This window comes from Callospermophilus lateralis, chromosome 7 (genome assembly GCF_048772815.1).
Source record: "Callospermophilus lateralis isolate mCalLat2 chromosome 7, mCalLat2.hap1, whole genome shotgun sequence".
Taxonomy (NCBI): domain Eukaryota; kingdom Metazoa; phylum Chordata; class Mammalia; order Rodentia; family Sciuridae; genus Callospermophilus; species Callospermophilus lateralis.
The window spans coordinates 112,435,436-112,454,658 of NC_135311.1; the positions used below are offsets into that span (position 1 = coordinate 112,435,436).

The 19,223-nt window shown below is 48.1% G+C and overlaps 1 protein-coding gene across 2 annotated transcripts; it reads left to right on the forward strand.

The window, feature by feature from the left end:
• The first annotated feature begins 186 nt into the window (after positions 1 to 186).
• On the forward strand, positions 187 to 16,176 carry P3h1 (prolyl 3-hydroxylase 1). Of its 2 annotated transcripts, none has more exons than XM_076860614.2 (15): positions 187 to 699; positions 3,360 to 3,512; positions 5,551 to 5,740; positions 5,925 to 6,056; positions 7,089 to 7,228; positions 9,339 to 9,428; positions 9,730 to 9,782; positions 9,951 to 10,072; positions 11,826 to 11,953; positions 12,124 to 12,219; positions 12,716 to 12,866; positions 14,286 to 14,436; positions 14,833 to 14,908; positions 15,190 to 15,330; positions 15,696 to 16,176. In XM_076860614.2, the coding sequence occupies exons 1-15, from the start codon at positions 238 to 240 to the stop codon at positions 15,849 to 15,851; spliced, it is 2,241 nt and encodes a 746-aa protein (XP_076716729.1). In that variant the 5' UTR covers positions 187 to 237; the 3' UTR covers positions 15,852 to 16,176. The 2 variants fall into 2 exon arrangements, with proteins under 2 accessions (XP_076716729.1, XP_076716730.1); XM_076860615.2 differs by having other exon boundaries at positions 14,319 to 14,436.
• The last annotated feature ends 3,047 nt before the right edge of the window (positions 16,177 to 19,223 follow it).

The following is a 19,223-nucleotide window of genomic DNA, read 5'->3' on the forward strand; positions in this document are numbered from 1 at the left end:
TGGGCGGAGCTTCCGTGTTCCCGGGCCACTGGACGCTGAACGCGGAGGCGGGGCTCCAGCAAACCCTAGGGTTGCTCTGAGGGGCGGGGACCACGTTGATAGCAAGAAGGTGTGTGACCTTGCGCATGCGCCACTCTCTTAAGAGGCGGGGCTTCTCCCAGGGGTGGGACCTTGTCGGGGGTGGGATCCTGTCCTCAGCAGCGGGTGGCTTGTCGTCCCGTTAAGTCTCTGGAGGAGATGGCGCCGCAGTTGTGGAGGCTGCTAACCATACTGCTGGCGATTGCCACTGCCTCCCAGGCCGAGGGCGAGTCCGAGACGGGATGGGACCTGGCGGCGCCTGATCTGCTCTTCGCCGAGGGGACCGCGGCCTACGCGCGCGGGGACTGGGCCGGGGTCGTCCTGAGCATGGAGCGGGCGCTGCGTTCACGGGCCGCCCTGCGGGCCCTCCGCCTGCGCTGTCGCACCCAATGTGCAGCCGACTTGCCGTGGGAATTGGATTCCGGCTCCTCCGCGAGTCTGGCCCAAGCCCCGGGCGCCGCCGCCCTGCATGACCTGCGCTTCTTTGGGGGCCTGCTTCGTCGCGCCGCCTGCCTGCGCCGCTGCCTTGGGCCGCCGGCCGCTCACTCACTCAGCGAGGAGCTGGAGTTAGAGTTCCGCAAGCGGAGCCCCTACAACTACCTGCAGGTCGCCTACTTCAAGGTGCGGACCTGCCTGGGGAACTTCGGAGAGTGGTTGCTGGCGACCTGGGGAACTGGAGGACCAGGGAAGTATTCGCAGAGAGGGAGGGTGGCCTCCTGGCTGGGGAGCTCTCCTCAGACCCAGGGAGAACAGAGAAACTGCTAGGGGACCCGCCTCGCCCAGTTATTATGGACAGATGTTAACCCCAAAGGTCCAGTCTGGGGTTAGGTCCCAGGCCAAGAAAGGATTGACCTTTTATTCCCGTAGTGGCTCCAAGAGGGAACTGAAGCAGCAGGTTGGGTCTCTCATCCTGATTTCATTGTAAATGTCCAAGTGAAAAGCCGGGAGCTTTCTACAATATCTTCCTTCCGGTTCGTTCTCTAATGATGCTTTTCCTGCAGCGCTCCTTCAGGACGTGGGATTGCCACGTTGCCATCAGGGGCTGCCTGGCTCCACCCTGTGGGAGACCCTCTGGCTAATCTGCCAGTTTCCAAAGAAAATTAGTGTTTTTAGGAATGCCACAGTGCCAACTGTGTACAAATAGGCTTTGAGGGTTCCAGGCTTGTGTGATGATGATGATAGACCACATGTACTTCCACGCGCTGTTTTAAGCACAGCATTTATTAACTTATTTGCCCTCATCCACATGGTACCCTGTGAAGTAGATGCTACTATTAGTCTCATTTATTGAAGAGAAGGGGAAAGAAGGAGGTCTGCTGTGTATCTATTATATTCATAATTCAACAGACCTAAAAACAGACTTAGAGACTCTTGGGGACCTCAGATTTCCACCTCTGCAAGAGCACTCTGCTTGTGTAGTACCCCTTCATTCCTCCTGGTTGCTTGGAAGAGTACTGGACTTTAAAATGATTGGACTATGACTTTGGTCATGTCACTTAACAGCACTACTTAAAATCCTTTAACAAACATTTATTGAATACCTACTGCATTCCAGTTCTTGGACAGCTGATTAAAATGCTTAACTCTTTGTATTGTCTTGCTTTGCTGCTAAGGATCACTGTAGTAAGGGCTACCAAAAGAGTATGTAGTAGGGCTGTTGTGAGCACAAAGGAGGAAAAATCTAGCTTTATCTCAGAGAATAATTAGAGAGACTTGAGAGGTGACATTGAGCCTGTCCTAAATATTGCCTGGGAAAGAAGGATGGCTGTTTCAGGTAAAGGGAAAATTAAAACCCAAGCATGATGTATTCAGAAAAAAAATATATATATATACATATATAATATATATATATATATATATATTGCTGTGATTGGGTGGTCAGGATATGTGTGGGGAGCAGCAGAAGAGGAGACTAAAAATGTTTAGTGAAACCAGATTCAGGGGCAAATTCTGCAGATCCCAGACAGCCATCATTGAAATTGGATTTTAGAGCACTAATTCTAGAAGCTACATGGAATAAGCTTTGGAAGGAGAAAGTGAGGGCAGTGGAAACAATTCAGGGAATTAAGATACCTGCGCCTTTGTCCACCAGAGAGAATTGAGTGAGGTGCCTCACAGGTAAGGAAGATCTGGAGGAAAGGAAGAGAATGAAGAACAGGTAAAGTAAGGAGCTGTGCTGAAAGATAAAGGGAAGTAAATCCATCAAAGAACAAATGGGAGAAACCCTAACTTTGAAGATAAAGAAAGTGAGGTACAGAGCTGGGAATTACTTACCTTGGTTCACATAACCAGGCCTGACTCCTTTAGTGTGCTTTTTTTTTTCTTCTTCTTTAACACATTAAGGATACCAGCACCATCTGTGTTTAGCATCATGTGTTTAAAGCTACATGTATATCATCTTATTGACCCCACAAAATCCCATGAGATGGGTAGTGAGTGCTACTCCAGATGACAGATTAGGGAACTGAATTTGGGAAGCAAATTTTAAATTATCTAAAGTCCAGCAAGTGAGTCATTAAACCTAGATCTATTGCTGGTCTGACTGACACCAAAGTCTACTAGATCCTCTAATTTATTTTGGAGTCTATATATAAACCTGTGTGAATTTGATATGCTGGATTCCGTTGCTGTGGACATTATTATGGTCCATAGCACATTTTTTAAAATAACTATAACTTTTTTTATAACTCCTTTTTTTTTTTTTTTTTTTTAAATAACCGTTTTAACCTCATGATCCCTAGTCTTTGAGTCAGAAGATACCCAGGTCTGGATTTTATAAAAGGCTTACCTTTGCCCTGAACATGTGTCCAAAAAACTCTTTTGATTTTCTGTTGAGCAAAATTCTTTTCCAGGAAAATTCCTAGACAGTGTAATTGTTAACTGCTCTTTAGAAGCCTTAGATTTTCTTCAGCTCAGTCCATACATTTGACTATTGAGACTGTGGTTCTTGATATTCAGTTATCATAGCTCCCCCTACAATATGTCCTTCATTTTAAAGTAGAAGATTTACAGTACTGAAACATTACCTCCCAGAATTTGGGGAGCCACTAAGCCAATTTAGGAAATAGCTGCAAATCTGCCTGGAGCACTGTGCTCCTAATGCTTGGTATGTGATCCCTGTAAATCAGTGTGTGTTCTGGGGTTGCCAGGGTCTGGGCATGATGAGTGGAGGCTTGGAAAGGCTCAGGGAGGCTGGGATTTCCTGTTTACTATAGACTGTACTGCTGGACACAAACCCAGGGCTTGGATGTCAGAATTATATTCTCGTATTTGATCCTTAGATAAACAAGCTGGAGAAAGCTGTATCGGCAGCACACACCTTCTTTGTGGGCAATCCTGAACATGTGGAGATGCGGCAGAACCTGGACTACTACCAAACCATGTCTGGTGTGAAGGAGGCTGACTTCAAGGATCTTGAGGCCAAACCCCATATGGTAAACAAGACTTTATCCCCTTTTCTGTCTCTATTTTAAAAGTGATATTTGCTAGAGTTGCTTTCTGATTGCAGAAGTAACAAATGTTTGCTACACAACATTAGGAAGAGAAGATAAATATAAAACAGAAACTACTAATTGGTAATACCGTCACCTTAAGAAAACCCATTCTTTCACATCTAATTTTTTACCTAAATTGATGTTATATTTTGTATATTTTTTCATCATCCTTTTTTTTTTTTTTTTAATGGTGTTAAGGTTTGAATCCAGGACCTCATGTATCCTACGCAAATGTTCTACTACTGAGCTGCATCCCCACTCTTTTTTATTTTTATTTTGAGACAGGGTCTCCCTAAGTTGTCCAGACTAGCCATGAATTTTCAAACCTCCTGCCTCAGCCTCCCAAGTAGATGGGATCATAGGTGTGTGCCACTGCACCTAATTTTTATCAACCTTTTTGAATTAACATTCTATCATGAACCATTTTTCATGTCTTCTAATTTTCTTTGAAACACTTTTTTTTTTTGGTACTGGGGATTGAATCCATGCCTCTCTACCACTGAGCCATATTCCCAGCCCTTTCTTTAAAACAATTTTTTTTTTTTTTTTAATTTTGAGATAGGATCTCACTAAGTTGCTGAGGCTAGCCTCCAGCTTGTGATCCTGCCTCAGCCTCCCAAATCTCTGGGATTACAGGTGTGTGCCACTGCACCTGGCTTTTTTTTTTTTTTTTTTTTTTTTTAAGATAGGGTCTCACTGTGTTGCCTAGTCCCAAACTGCTGGTCTCAGCAATCCTGCTGCCTGTGCCTCCCAAGTAACTAGTGCTACAAGCATGTGCCACCATGCCTGGCTAAAAGCACAGTGTCTAATGGCTGCATGATAGTCCATCTTAGGCAGAGACTATATGGGTTAGTCATTTCCTTTTCTGTAACAAAATACCTGAGAAAAACAACCTAAAAGGAAGAAAGATTATTTGGGCTCACAATTCCAAAGATTTCACTCAATGGTTATTTGTCTGCATTGTTACTTGGCCTGTGATGAGGCATGGAGCTGGTGGTAGAGCAAAGCTGCTCACTTCATAGTGGCAAGGAAGCGGAGGGAAAGAGCAAGGAAAGGACCAAGGACAAAGCATACCCTTCAGGGACATGCCCCCAGTGACCTATTTCCTCCAAGTGGGTCCCACCTCCTAAAGATTCCACCACCTCCCAGTAGCCCATTTAAACTGTGGATCAATGGATCAATCCTTTGATGAGATTAGAGCCCTGGTGATCCAGTCACTGCTGCATTAGGGACCAAGCTTTACACACATGAGCTTTTGGGTACATTGGGATCCTAAGTCTAATACCATATTAATTTACTACTCACATTTTTTTGTCATGTATGTTTTTGATTTTTCACTATAGTACCTAGTACAGTATTCCTCAATGTTCTTTTTTTTTTTTTTTTTTTTCATACCAGGGATTGAACTCAAGGGCACTTAACCACTGAGCCAGGGTCTCACTGTGCAGGGCTTCCTCGGTGTTCTTGATCTTTTGTTCAGCAGAAAAAATCTTTCCACAAGAGAGATTATATGTTCTGCTGCACATGGTAATGCATACTTATAATCCCATCCCAAGTTCAAGACCCAGCCAAGGCAACTTAGTGAGGCCTTGCTTGAAAATTTAAAAATAAATAAATAAGGGCTTGGGGTGTAGCTTAGTAGCAGAATTTTCCTGGATTCAATCCCCAGTATACACACAAAAGATATATTCAGGTGCAAATTATGTTAATCTGAAAACTTTTAGACCTACCAAAAAAAAAGGGCACAAGAAAATTACAGTGAATTCCCATTCATCTTTTGCCTGCATTAAAAGTTAAATGTTTGTAATTATCAAAAAGAACACATAAAACCTATTTACAAAAGGCCCTCATTGAATAGCAGCCACCCAGGTCATCCCTTCCCATCCATAACTGAGGAGCAAGAATTAGGACCCAGGTGATGTGGCAGGGCAGAGAAGTTCCTCTGCAGCTGCCTTTGAGTGTTCCTTCTTCCCAGTAGCATGAGTTTCGGCTGGGAGTGCGACTCTACTCAGAGGAACAGCCACAGGAAGCGGTGCCCCACCTAGAGGCAGCACTGCAAGAGTACTTTGTGGCAGACCAGGAGTGTCGAGCCCTTTGTGAAGGGCCCTATGACTATGATGGCTACAACTACCTGGACTACAACGCTGACCTCTTCCAGGCCATCACAGGTATGTGCAGTTCAGAGTGCTCTAAGGTCAACATCCTGATAATATAGGTACAGCATTCACACCCTCATTCCTCAATTTTTTAAGTCTAGGAATCTGACTAAAAATTGCTTCCACTTGAATTTGTTCATCTTAACCAGGATTTGTGAACCTCATAGTTATTCCTACTTTTTTTTATTCCTTTCAGATCATTATATACAGGTCCTTAGCTGTAAGCAGAACTGTGTCACCGAGCTGGCTTCCCACCCAAGTCGAGAAAAGCCCTTTGAAGACTTCCTCCCATCACATTATAATTATCTGCAGTTTGCGTACTATAACAGTAAGGCCAAATTTCTTTTCTCTCTCTCTGCCACCTGAACTAAAAAGCTGTGTTGGATAGGCAGGGCTTATAGCCACTGTATCTCTTCAACACACTGGGCATCTTTCTGTGAGTATGGGAAGTCCTGTGCCTGGTTTCCTGGGTACTTTGTTACAAGCTAGTGGCCCAGGAAGCCATTTCTAGCCACCCAAAAAATGGAGAGGAGGACTGTAGGAACTCTTTCTCTTGTTCCACTTGTCACATTTTAATGCAATTTTGCATTTGAATTAAAAGTAATAGCAAAAGTTACAATGGGTTTAAACCACTCACAGGGCATTTCCAGCCCTGCTCCCTTGAATAGCACCCATACTCACAGAGATCCTGCCAGTATCCAGAAAACCAACAAATCAATGGGTTCTTGCTGAGTTCCTAATGTGAGCCAGGTATTATATATATCCAAAGGCTCACAATGCCCATAGCTGAGTTGAAGAGACTAACATGAATAAGAGCTGTCTATCAAAGAGGTGATTCTTTCCCTCTCTTCTGGGGATTCCATAGGGAAAAGAAGGTAGGAAGATGGGAATATTTCTGAAATTGGTCTAATGATTGTGTGTATTGAGGCAGGATATTGGCCAGTATTTGAATTATTTGTGAATTTTTAAATATGTGGGCATGCAGAAGACTGTTTCTTTCCCATATCAATGATAGGCAGCCTTGACACTAAATACCAAAAAATCAGTTATATAATTTGTGTGTTCTGTAACTTCCCCCCAAATCAGGCTGTTGAGTTATATAGTGGGCCTGTCATTATTGCCTTGACTTGTCATTATTGCCTTGAGCTTTGCTGAGACTGAAGCCAGGAGGCCTACCATTCTGAGGGAAGAGCCAAGCTTCCTTCTTTCCCTCCATGTGAAGCCCTGCTTCCCTGTAGTTGTTCTCTCTGCCACTAGATGGTGACCATCTGGTTTTAAGAACACTGAGCACTAAGTAGTTCCTGGTACCCAGGATTAGACCCCCTCCTCTCAGCCATTTTTCTTTTTTCTTATACTACAGTTGGGAATTATACACAGGCTATCGAATGTGCCAAGACCTATCTCCTCTTTTTCCCCAATGATGAGGTGATGAGCCAGAATCTGGCCTACTATACAGCTATGCTTGGAGAAGAGCAGGCCAGCTCCATCAGCCCACGCCAGGTGAGAGACTTGCTTCAGCCTGAACCCTGACCAGAGGACAGAGAGAGGGCATTGTAAGGGAGTGGGCCTTGTGATGCCTGGGCACATGTACATGCATGCGCTGGCTCAGCTTGTCACTCAGAAAAGGAACACAGGGAGCACTGGGAACATGCCAGGGCCTCCAGCACCATCTGGGCCCAATCTGCATTCTGATTCAGTGCAGAAAGCAGAACCGCAAGGCAACTGCTCTGCCCAATCTCAGCACACCCTTTGGGACACTTATACCTTCTGGCCCAGGCCTATCACTGTTTTCTTCATGCTAGGTTTTATGCACTCGCCTGCTTTCTCCATTTTGCTACCCATCGCACCTTCTTGCTGCCATTGTCAGTTCTTTCCCATATTTCAGCATTTTCCCCATCTCTTTATAGCACAAAGTCTTTATAGCACAAAGTCTTATAGCTCTTCCTCTGAGGGAAGAGCCAAGCTTCCTCCTTCCTGGCTCTGGAATCATGAGTCTTGCCAGCCCCTCCCATGTGAAGTCCTGCTTCCCTGTAGTTGTTCTCTCTGGCCACTAGATGGTGACTATCTGGTTTTAAGATGTCACTTCAGGCTCTTTGTCTTTTTTTCTTTTTGGTTATATTAGTGAGTCTGAGAAGGGGAGGGAAAATAACCCATGTGGTCAGTCTACCATTTTTAACTAGAAATTTCCTCTTAAAGGTAGCTAGCATTTGTTGAGCTCCCATACAAACCAAGCACTATGCAGGGTGGCTGAGCATGCATCATCCTATTCACTCATCACAGCTGCCCCTCAGCTGTGGAGAGGAGGACATGTAGATGAAATAACTTGTGTGTGACCTGTGAATGACTTGTGGTGCCTGGAATCTGTTCCCTGCTTGTCCCTCTTGGGCACAGTTCTGACACAGCTGACACTTCATAAATCAGTGTTGAGTGAATAAGTGGCGGCAGTGGGGTTTGCTTCCTGGCCTCATTGAGTTGTTGGAGAGGGTTAAAGGAGATAACACAGACGGCTTTGTGTCTAGCACTTGGTGAAGGAGGCCAGTAATTTAAACTCCTTAGGAGAAAATTTCCATCTTCCTCTTGGATAATTATAGCAGCTGATAGGACTCACTGGCTCCTTCAGCACTTTCTTCCTTGAACTGCCTCATCTTTTATTTCGACTAATGATGTCTTGTTTTTTTCTTCCTTCCTCCTTTTGCTGCTTGGACACTAGAAGGGCACCCAGGGAAAGATGTGACCCCAAAAGGGACTCAGTTTCCCTACCCTGGGTAAGCCCTACCTATGAGCACATGTGGGAAGTCCAGCAGTTCTGCAGCTGCCTGTCTTCAAGAAGGGATAGGGTCCGGTCTTTCTGAAGGAGGCAGGTGGTGGAGTAGAAGGCACAGGGTCCTGAGAATTAGAGATCTTGGTTTTAATGTAGGTCCCTGCTCCCCATTTCCTGTAGAGTCACATTAAACAGATCCCCTCTGCACCTCAGTTTGTTGTTCTGAAAAATGAGGATAACAGTGTCTACCCAGAGGTGGTTGTAAAGATTAAATGACTAACACAAACTGGGTATGGTCACTCACACCTATAATCCTGGTGACTCAGGAGGCTGAGGCTAAAGGATCACAAGTTTGAGACCGTCCTTAGCCACTTAGTGAAATGCTGTCTCAAAATAAAAAATGAAAAGGACTGGGGATGTGGCTCAGTGATAGAGTGCCCTTGGGGTTCAGGCCCCCCACAATGAAAGGAGAGTTGCCTAACAGCTAGGCTTCCTACCTGATTGTTGACTCCTGCAGAAGTCAAGGAGGAATTTGGAATGCTGAAGCATGTTTCCTCATCTCCTGAGAATCATCAGATTTTCTGTCCTGGAGATTGGGGCTGAGGAAGGGGAGGAAGGGAGCTGTTTCTATTCAAGGGAAGCCTGGCTGTGTTGTCCTTAGAGCATTGCTTGTGCCAAGCAGGAGGAACCCTTGAGCACAGGGACCTTTGTCCCAAATTGAAGAGCAAACATACCAGATGGTGGGGGCAGGAGGCCTTAGTCACAGGGAGGGCAGTGCAGAGTGCCAAGGAGGGCCACCCTAGGGCGAAAGGCACCTGAGCTCTAGGAGAGTCCTCCCACTGTTTCCAGAGTGCCCAGGAGTACCGACAGCGCAGCCTGCTGGAGAAAGAGCTGCTTTTCTTCGCTTACGATGTGTTTGGAATTCCCTTTGTGGATCCGGTGAGTAGGGGAGGGAGGAGGAAAGAGGGGCAGCACTGAGGGATGGGGGAGTAGTACAATGGACAGCTCTGAGGAGAAGACTGCCAGGGGCTGAGCCAGGGGGATCTGTGGGCCACCCGGATGAGAGCAGCCAGGAGGATGAGGGGCCTGGGCAGCTACATGAATTGGGTTTGGAGAGCTCCGCCTCACTCCTAAAGGGGGCAGATTCCTCATGGGGCCCTGATTCACACTTGCAGATCTGGAGGATTATGTAGGTAAGTGCATTATCCTATCTAGTTCACTTTTCCTGGCCTACTTTCAGGATTCATGGACTCCAGAAGAGGTTATTCCCAAGAGACTACAAGAGAAACAGAAGTGAGGCCCTTGAAGAAACTGCATGATTGGATCTGACGAAGCATTTGAGGCTTCCTGCGCCCAGGCAGATGGGAACTCCTGGCCAGGGGTGGGCAGGTCCAGTCTGGGAAGCTGGGGTGGGAGCCCAGGGCTGGCCCAGCACAGTCCTCAGAGCCATTGTGCTCACAGGTCAGAACGGGAAACCGCCGTCCGCATCTCCCAGGAGATCGGCAACCTTATGAAGGAGATTGAGACTCTTGTGGAAGAGAAGACCAAGGAGTCTTTGGATGTGAGCAGGCTCACCCGGGAAGGTAAGAAGACAGAGCTAGGGGCACATCGACAATCATAGGGGCAGCCAGGCAGGTCACCCCACATTTGTCAGGCAGCATCCACTCCAGCATTGTATAGGTCACTGTGGGCTAGCCTCCTTATCTCAGGTATTAGGACTGACCTTTGCCCTGGCTTCTGTCCTTCCTAACTTTCTCCTGGCAAGAGCTGGCCTTTGGCTGAGAAGTGAGATTCCTGTGTCATTGTTAGCCTAGTGTATTCACTTCGGGAAGTATGTAGTAAGATAAAACTCATCTGTCCCCTACTCCAAACTCCTTTCTCCTGCCTTCCTCCACTCATCCTATTACAGAGACTAAGAATCTTTGCATCCTTTGGCTCCTTTTCCACCCTTGCCCATCTCTTTTGCCCCCCACCCCATTGCCTCAGGCCTGCTAGGCTGCATCACCTCTTATCTGTACCTACTTCTCCTCATCTAGTCTGTCCTCACCACTTCCACGTGAGCCCCTGCTCCTGCCCCTTTACCTGCATGTCCTACTCTTCCCCTGGTACACCTCTGCATCAGGCGGGTTGCTCCTTGTTCTCTGAGCCTGCCCTCTGCTCATGTATATTTATGCTTGTCCCTGCTCCTAACACCTCCTACTATATCGACCCCTGAAGCCACCTGAGGTACAATACACAAAGGCTCCCTTAACCTCCGTCTTTCTTTTAAACTTCTTCAGTCATTGCAGTCTGCTTGGGCTGGGTGTTGGCATGGCTGTGGGAAGGTCCCTCTTCGGGTGTTAGCCCCTCTCATCTGGCACAGTGCCTTGCACTCACTGAGGCCACAGCACGTAGGGACGTTGAATCAAGTCTCTGGAATTCCCCAGTACAGAGACACACCATAGAGTGATAAGGGAGAAATATTGGCCTCTGCCCTACCGTTGCTTAAATTGTCAGCGGTGGGTATAATAAGGTTAGCATGTGAAAAGTCTGTTCAGCATTCCTTTATTTTCAGAGAACTTTCATGTTTTCCCTTATTTCTCTTAATTATCTGAGAGGTGAGTTGGGCAGATTCTGAGATCCTTATTTTACTTACATGATATGACCAATGGATGGTAGCCAACATTTTTGAGTATGAGTTGAATACTATGATAAACTATCAATTTGCCTTATTCATTGTTAACATCAAATGGCACCAAACTTATGAGGTAGATCATTTGAAAGATGAGAACATATAATTAATTAAAATTAACCTCAGAGTTGAGTGTGGTGGCAGCTCAGAGGCTGAGCAAGAGGATTACAAGTTTGAGGTCAGCCTCAGCAATTTAGTAAGGCTCTAAGCAACTTAGCAAGTCCCTGTCTCAAAATTTAAAAATAAATTAAAAATTAAAAATAAAAAGGGCTGGGGAGATGGCTCAGTGGTAAAACACTCCTGAATTCAATCCCTGGTATCAAAAAAAAAAAAAAAAAATTGACCTCAAAGAAGATAAATAACTTGCCTAGGTCATCTAGCTAATAAGTGGAAGGTTCAGGAGTAGAAGCCAGTTCTTTCTGAAGCTGGAACTTAGGTTTTAGGAATGTTTTAACAACTTTTGAAGGCCCAAGAGCCAGTAGCTATTTGGTGGCAGAGCCAGGAATAAGACTTGGACCTCTATTTCATCTCCAAGTTCTGTCCTCTGGACCACCCTACCTTGGAAGTGACTCACTGGGAGATTTCTCTTGTGAATAGGAAACAGCTGCAATTTCTGTTCCTCACAAAGAGGCTGTAGGGTTTCGTCCCTTGTCATTGCTCTGCAGGAGGTCCCCTGCTGTATGAAGGCATCAGTCTCACCATGAACTCCAAACTCTTGAATGGTTCCCAGCGAGTGGTGATGGATGGCATGATCTCTGATGATGAGTGTCGGGAGCTACAGAGACTGACCAATGTAAGGGAAGCCCAGCTACTGCACCTTTTCCCCAAGGGTCCAACATCCTGCCTCTCCACATGCCTTTTAGGTGTTGAACCTTGGTCTGCCCCTTGCTGCCTGCAATTGACCACCTCTTATCAGGCTTCAGCCACCTGGGCTAACTTCACCTTGTCTTTTGAGCCTTATAGGCAGCAGCAACTTCAGGAGATGGCTACCGAGGTCAGACCTCCCCACATACCCCCAGTGAAAAGTTCTATGGAGTCACTGTCTTCAAAGCCCTCAAGGTAAAATCAATCCTGGGCAGTCTAGCATGAGGAGAAGGGAGGAATCTTCTTGTCTGAGGAGGTGGGACTAGGGGGAAGCTGAGACTTTGGGGAGGAGATGGAACTAGTGGTAGAAAAGAAAAAGTATCTTACTGCTTATATTCCAGTTGTCACAGATTACAGGTAAGTTATTAAATGTGGTAACTTGAATTCTGGTGTTAGCACCATTGTGATAGAAATGAGGTGCGCAAGATAAGACTGTACCCAGAGCTATGGGGATGCTTTCTGAAGAACTGCTGGTTCCAAAGGGTTGTATCCTGTGCAGGATGCACCAGGTTTGAAAGAGGGAAAAGAGTACTATGGTGGGGGTTTCAGATGTGAGGAGCAGAGAGGTTGTGCCTTTGGCAGCAGGTAGGGGATGCTCACTGGGCTCTTACAGCATCAGGCCTGATGCTTCAGTGTCCCTGCGGCCCATAAAGGGGCATTCAAGGTATCTGATCACCAATCTCCTTGGCAGCTGGGGCAGGAAGGGAAAGTTCCTCTACAGAGTGCCCACCTGTACTACAATGTGACGGAGAAGGTGCGGCGTGTCATGGAGTCCTACTTTCGTCTGGACACCCCTCTCTACTTCTCCTACTCCCACCTGGTGTGCCGCACTGCAATTGAAGGTGGGTCTCATCACCCTGCAGCCTCCCTGAGCATGTTGTGCCCCAGCACTGTGCTGCACCTTGGGGACATGGAGGGAACCAGTGCAGACAAACTGGAGGGAGCCCAACATGTTGAGTGTGATAGTAGCCTGGAGGACGTTACAGTCACCCTGCCCAGGGTTCATGAGGCTTCCCAGAGGCATGGTGGCAGCTTATAGGATGAATACATTTGTGGAATTCACAGTGGGGCAAGAAGATGTATTACCCAGAGACTAGCAGATCAAAGGAACAGGCATTTAGGGGCCTAGTAGTTGAGACAACTAAGAAAGTTGCCAGATTATGGAGACATTCTGGAATGTCAGTAATGAGCTGTGCTGCAAATCCAAGTCACAGTGGATGCAAGGTTATTCCTCATTACCTCACCCTTTTGCTCTCCTTTTGCTTTCCTCAGCAGGGGTGAGGTACTGCCAGGCTGCAGGGGTCACACGTGGCTCACAGCCAGCTCTGTCATGCTGTAGTCTTCAGAGGGCCCCTGGCATTGACATGCCCTTGGTAGGTGACAGAGATTAGAGGTCTTCTCTCTCCCTCAAGATTTTTGGAATTCTGTGAAAATCTGAGAACATGTCAAGCATAGGACTGTGTGTGTCATGGAGCCTCAAGGTGGGGGAGAGCTGACCAAGGCAGTGGGAGGCCAGGGAGGAGTCATCAAGCAATGAAGGACTCACAACACCTTTATTTTTAGAAGCTATGATTTGCTGCCATGTGTTGAGAGTTTTGGAGAAGGGAAATCACACTCAAGATAAGATTGTGATACCATAGGAGAGGTATTGAGGAGAGTGGGCAGGGCCTGGTGACGGACTGGACAAGTGGGGACAGCCCAAGAGGCATCTGTTGTGACTTGACAGTGCTGCCAGTCATGGGATCTGTTGAAGGTTTGCGCTGGAGAAAGGTGTGTTCATTGTCCTGCGTAGTGTAAAACGTCTGGCCTTTTATAGTAAGCCCCATCTGTTCCTTTTCATGCCTTCTCCCTATGTGGTTTCTGTGCCTGCCCAACTCCAGAGCCGCCTTTAAAGTTATTTTCTCTTTGCTGCTCCCCCCCCCTTCTCCCCTCACCTCCTGCAGTCCTTCCTGAGAGTTGCCTCACTCTGCCCTGCACCCTGCTGACCTCCTGAGTCCTTGTCTTCACTTCCCCCAGTTCCCAGTTCATAGAGTCTAGCTACAGACAGTTAGGCCACTCCGCCAGGACCTGCCTCATTGGAGACCCACAGACCTGCCTGCTGCACCCTCCTTGCCCCTGCATACTTGTCCTGACCTCTAAGCTGTGGCTTAGCCAAAGACACCCCCTTCAGCTTCCCTCAGTTCGTTGACCATATCCAAGGACTGAAACACATTTGGGAAGCGCCGCCCCATGCAATAGGAGAGTTGTGATATCTCCTGCAGTGCCCAGCACTAACACGGTTCCCTTGGCTCCAGAAGCACAAGCTGAGAGGAAGGACAGCAGCCATCCAGTCCACGTGGACAACTGCATCCTGAATGCTGAGACTCTTATGTGCATCAAGGAGCCCCCTGCCTACACCTTCCGGGATTACAGGTGAATGTGGTGGCAGGTGCCACATGAAGGAGGCCTGTGCTTGCCCCTTGGTGCCCTGTACTCTGCCTGCGCACTCTCAGCACATGTGTGTATACAGGCCAGGGCCAGCAGTCCCTCCAGTCCAGCCCTCTTCTCAACCCCTGATAGGAAGGCAGCAGCGGGGGATCTTCTGGTGGGGTGAGAAGTGTAACCACCCACGTGGGCTTGATGACAAGAGCAGGAGCCTGAGGAGGTGGAGGGTGGAAGGCTGTGGGCTGCCATGGCTTCAGAGAAGCTGCTTACAGGCTCCTTCCCCTGGAAGGCCACCCTCCAGCTGCTGGAGCAGAGCATGTGGAGGTGACGGCCCTGGGGAGTGGGAGGAGAAGGGCCACACTGGGATGTTTCTGCCTTTCCCAGTGCCATCCTTTACCTAAATGGGGACTTTGATGGAGGAAACTTCTATTTTACAGAACTGGATGCCAAGACTGTGACGGTAAGTGTGCCTTTGTCCTTATCCCCAGGGGATAGAAATCTTGTTTCCTGGAGCTGATCTCCACAAAGTACAGTGTACAGAATGACCCACTGGGCTTCTTTGTGACCAGTTCCCTTTCCCCAAACGAGGTGGCTTTGAGATATGTCAGCTGCTCCTCTAACTGACCGTTAACCCTGACCTCTGGGAAGCCATGCAGAAGCTGCCCTCGGTCCTGGCCCCTAGTGAGCACATGGCTCTTCTAAGTTGTTCTCCTGTGCATGCCCTCTTTTTGTCCCCTTTAGGCAGAGGTGCAGCCCCAGTGTGGAAGGGCTGTGGGATTTTCTTCAGGCACTGAAAACCCGCATGGAGTGAAGGCTGTCACCAGGGGGCAACGCTGTGCCATCGCCCTGTGGTTCACCTTAGACCCTCGACATAGTGAGCGTGTAAGAACCCATTATGCTGAGTAAACTCTTCCTGGAAGGCCCCTGTTTCTCATCCTCCTGCCCCAAATCCTGCTGCCAGTAGTCACAAAGGGCACATTGGGTATGGGGCTCCCACAGCAGCCTGTCATCATTGTCATGCTGCCTCATCCCCGGCCTTCTTCCTTACCTGTAAACAGGGTCCGGGGTGTGTGCTGAGTTCTTGGTTCCCTTCTTGGGCCCCTCAGCTGTCTTGTCCAGGCACAGGCCCGCTGGGAAAGTGGGAACTCAGGCCATGTAGCAGCCTGCATTGTTCAGGACACCACAGCCAGAGGAGGATGAACCCCTGGTCCCAGGCCTCTCTGAATGGGTGGGCTTTGTCCTTGCAGGACAGGGTGCAGGCAGATGACCTGGTGAAGATGCTCTTCAGCCCAGAGGAGATGGACCTGCCCCAGGAGCAGCCCCTGAATGCACAGCAGGACCCCTCCCAACCTGGGGAAGAGTCTCCCCCAGGCAGTGAGTCGAAGCTCAGGGATGAGCTATGACAGCACTCTGCTCACATGTGCCTGGGTGATTGGACTCATAGGGAAGAACTCTGTCCTACACCCCGGACTGGCTGCCCCTCAGGGCCACAGAGCAGTGGAACTTAGGTTGCTGCTCAGCTGAGGGGACTCAGTTCACAGCCTTCTGTGTGGTGCTACTGCTCTTGGAGTGGATGTGGCAGGATGCCACTCCCCTCTGGGACTGACTGAAGGCTCAGGACACAGAGCTACCCCAGGGCCTGCATGGGCAGCTGCATGACAGCAGTACAGTATTTAAGTGTCTGTGTGGACAACCAAAGAATAAATGATTTGTGTTTTTTGTTTGGTGGTTTGTTCAGAGAGTGGAAATATGTCCATTCTGCCGCAAAGGCCTCACCTGGTGGAAACTGCTCTGGGAAAGATGCAGTGACCAGTGGGAGGGCAGGAAAGCCTGGCTCGAGACCCAGCCCAGCCACTTCCTGTGAAGCCTCAGGCCACACTTAACCAGGGCCTTGGGGTCCTGTCCAGATGTGGAGGGTCCTCGTTCTCATCCTGCCCATCTTCTGGGACAGCTGTGTGGCCCAGATGCTCTATCGGGTGTGACGACACTTTGTAAACTGTAAAGCTCTGGATGAATGGTTGGGATTATTCCTAATCCTCTTCTGGCAGGGAATGGCGGTCAGCAGTGCGCTGGCAGACTGCCCCCATGGCAGCCACATGCATCCTGTTGTGCTGGCTGGCCGCAGAGCCCTGTACCTCAGGGCCTCCATGTGCAGGATAGCTCTTGCGATACACTGACCATGGAACTGGATATGCAGATCCTCTGGCCTCATCCCTGGCACCAAGCCCATCATCCTCACTGTGCCTGATATGCACTGGGACAGGGAACCTGCACTCATTTAGACAATCAACCAAATTTATTTCTTGAGACCAGCTGTGTAAGAATATGGTAGGGAAAAAAATAAGCCCTTGCCCTCCCTTATGGAGCTTATATTTTGTAGGGGAGACAGATAATAAATGTGTAAATATGTGTATGTGTGTGTTTGTATGTGTATAATCCTGTGAGGTAGAAAATAAAGCAAATCAGGGCTCTGAGGCAGAAGAAGTAACAAAAAGGTCGACACAGTGGCAGAGTGGGCCAGGAGGAGAGTAGCAAGTGGTCACGTCTTGGGGGTCTCATTGACTGCACTGAGGACATGGGAGCCCCAGAAGGGTTTTGAGCAGGGGAACAACAGCACCCGACTTATATTTTAAAATTTGTGTGTGTCCCGTACTGGAGATTGAACCCAAGTATGCATAGAATAGTAATTCTATGTCCCCAGACCTTTTAACATGGTGTCCATAGGTTGCCAAGACTGGGCTTATATGGGAGATCCTCTTGCCTGGGCGTCCCAAGTCACTGGATTATAAGCATGTGCCACTCTGACTTTATTGCAAAAGGTTTCATGATCCGTATATGACGAATAAGCCACGGGGGAAGGAATGGAGACAAGAAAACCTGTGGGGCTGTTGAGTGAGCCAGGAGAGGGGAAGGTGGCCTGGGCCAAGCGGCAGCAGTGAAGGTGGGGAAGCTGAATTCTAGGTCTAGTCAGAGACAACAGGAAGTGCTGATGGATTGTCCAGGATGTGTAAGAAAAAGCATCCAGAAGAAGCTAAGCAGATGGATGGAGAGCTGCTCTCCCCTGGCAGCGGAGGAGAAGACTGCAATAGGAATAGCTGAGGGGCACGGGAACCAGGAGTTTGGTTTAGACATGCTAAGCTTGAGTTTGAGGAGCATAATGATACCATCCAAAGCCAGGAGGAGAAGAGAAGGAGTCAGAAGGCAGCTTGTCTGGAAGTAAGGGAGCAGTGGACGGTTGGGACCCGCTGCCAGAGCTGAGAGCCAGGGAACCAAGAGGCATCCTGAACTGGATGAGGGCATTTCAAGGAGAGGGAACAGCAGCATCATGCCGCCCAGAGGCTGAGTGAGATGGGAACTGAGGACCCACCTTCACATGCAGCAACAAGGGATCAATGGACACTTCAGCAACAGATGTCTTGGTGAGGTGGTGTGGACGGGCTCAGGAAAGGGAGACATAGACAACCTTTCCAGGAGTTTGGTAGAAAGATGGGACTCAGAGGCCTGAGGATATAGCTCAGTTGGTAGAGTGCTTGCCTTGCCTGCACAAGACCCTGGGTTCAATCCCCAGCAACACAAAAAAAAGAAAAGAAATATAGGGGCTAGGATTGGCTCAGTGGCAGAGGGCTTGCCAAGCATGTGTGAGGCACTGAGTTCAATTCTCAGCACCACATATAAATAAATAAAGGTCCATTGACAACTAAAAAAAATATTTTTTTAAAAAAGATGGGGCTGGGGATGTGGCTCAAGCGGTAGCGCGCTCACCTGGCATGCGCGGGGCACTGGGTTCGATCCTCAGCACCACATAAAAAATAAAGATGTTGTATCCACCAAAAACTAAAAAATAAATATTAAAAAAAAAATCTCTATCTCTCTGTAAAAAAAAAAAAAAAAGAAAGAAAAGAAAGATGAACTTAGAAGAAGACATGGAGTCAAGAAATGATGATTATTCAGGCTGCAAGCTAGCACTGCATGTCAGCATGCCCATGCGAATGATCCAGTCCAGACAGTGGCTGTTCCTCTCTTTGTTGACCTCTTCTCTGTCCTCACTGGGTGACCCAGTGCAGAGAGGACTGCATGGGTACAGCTGCACCCATGTGCTGAGAGTAACTCACTTCCCCCACTTAGAGTTGTATGTGACCTTCAAGATGGGCAGCCTCCAAGCATTTCCTCACCAGGACAACGGGATTTCAGTCCTCACTGCCCCAGAGGGTTACGGGTAGCAGAGGGAATGCTCACCAAGTGCCGAGCACAGTGCTTAGCAGGGTAGAGACTCAACATTATGGAAATATACAAGGGCCTCATTCTGGTTTTCTAGGTTTCCACATCAAGGCAGATGACCTTTACCATTTCAACATATGCTAACCACATACGGACAGCAGACTGTCTCTACAGAGTTCACAAAAAGTCAAAATGTTTTTGATGGCAGCTGGACCAAGATAAGTGTATATAATTAGCCTGGGGTGAGTCCTCCTGGAAGCAGAGGGTGATGGTAGGGTCCCGACTGAGATGTGACTGTGATTGCCCCATTTGGTAAAGCAACAGGAGAAAATTAGTTTGAGATTAAGGGAGAGGGCTCAGAGAACGATTACAGGAGAAGAAAGGCCACTCAACAAACTTGGGGAAGAACTGGACGTGACAGCCCTTGGTCTCCAGTACCTAGCACAGCTGGCAAAGCTCTCAGCAGGACACCAGAGACCTGTGTATAGTGCTGTTTGCAGAGGAGAGAAGGCACCCTTGGATGTGCATTGCAGGAGTTCCCATCCTCGATTAGGCAT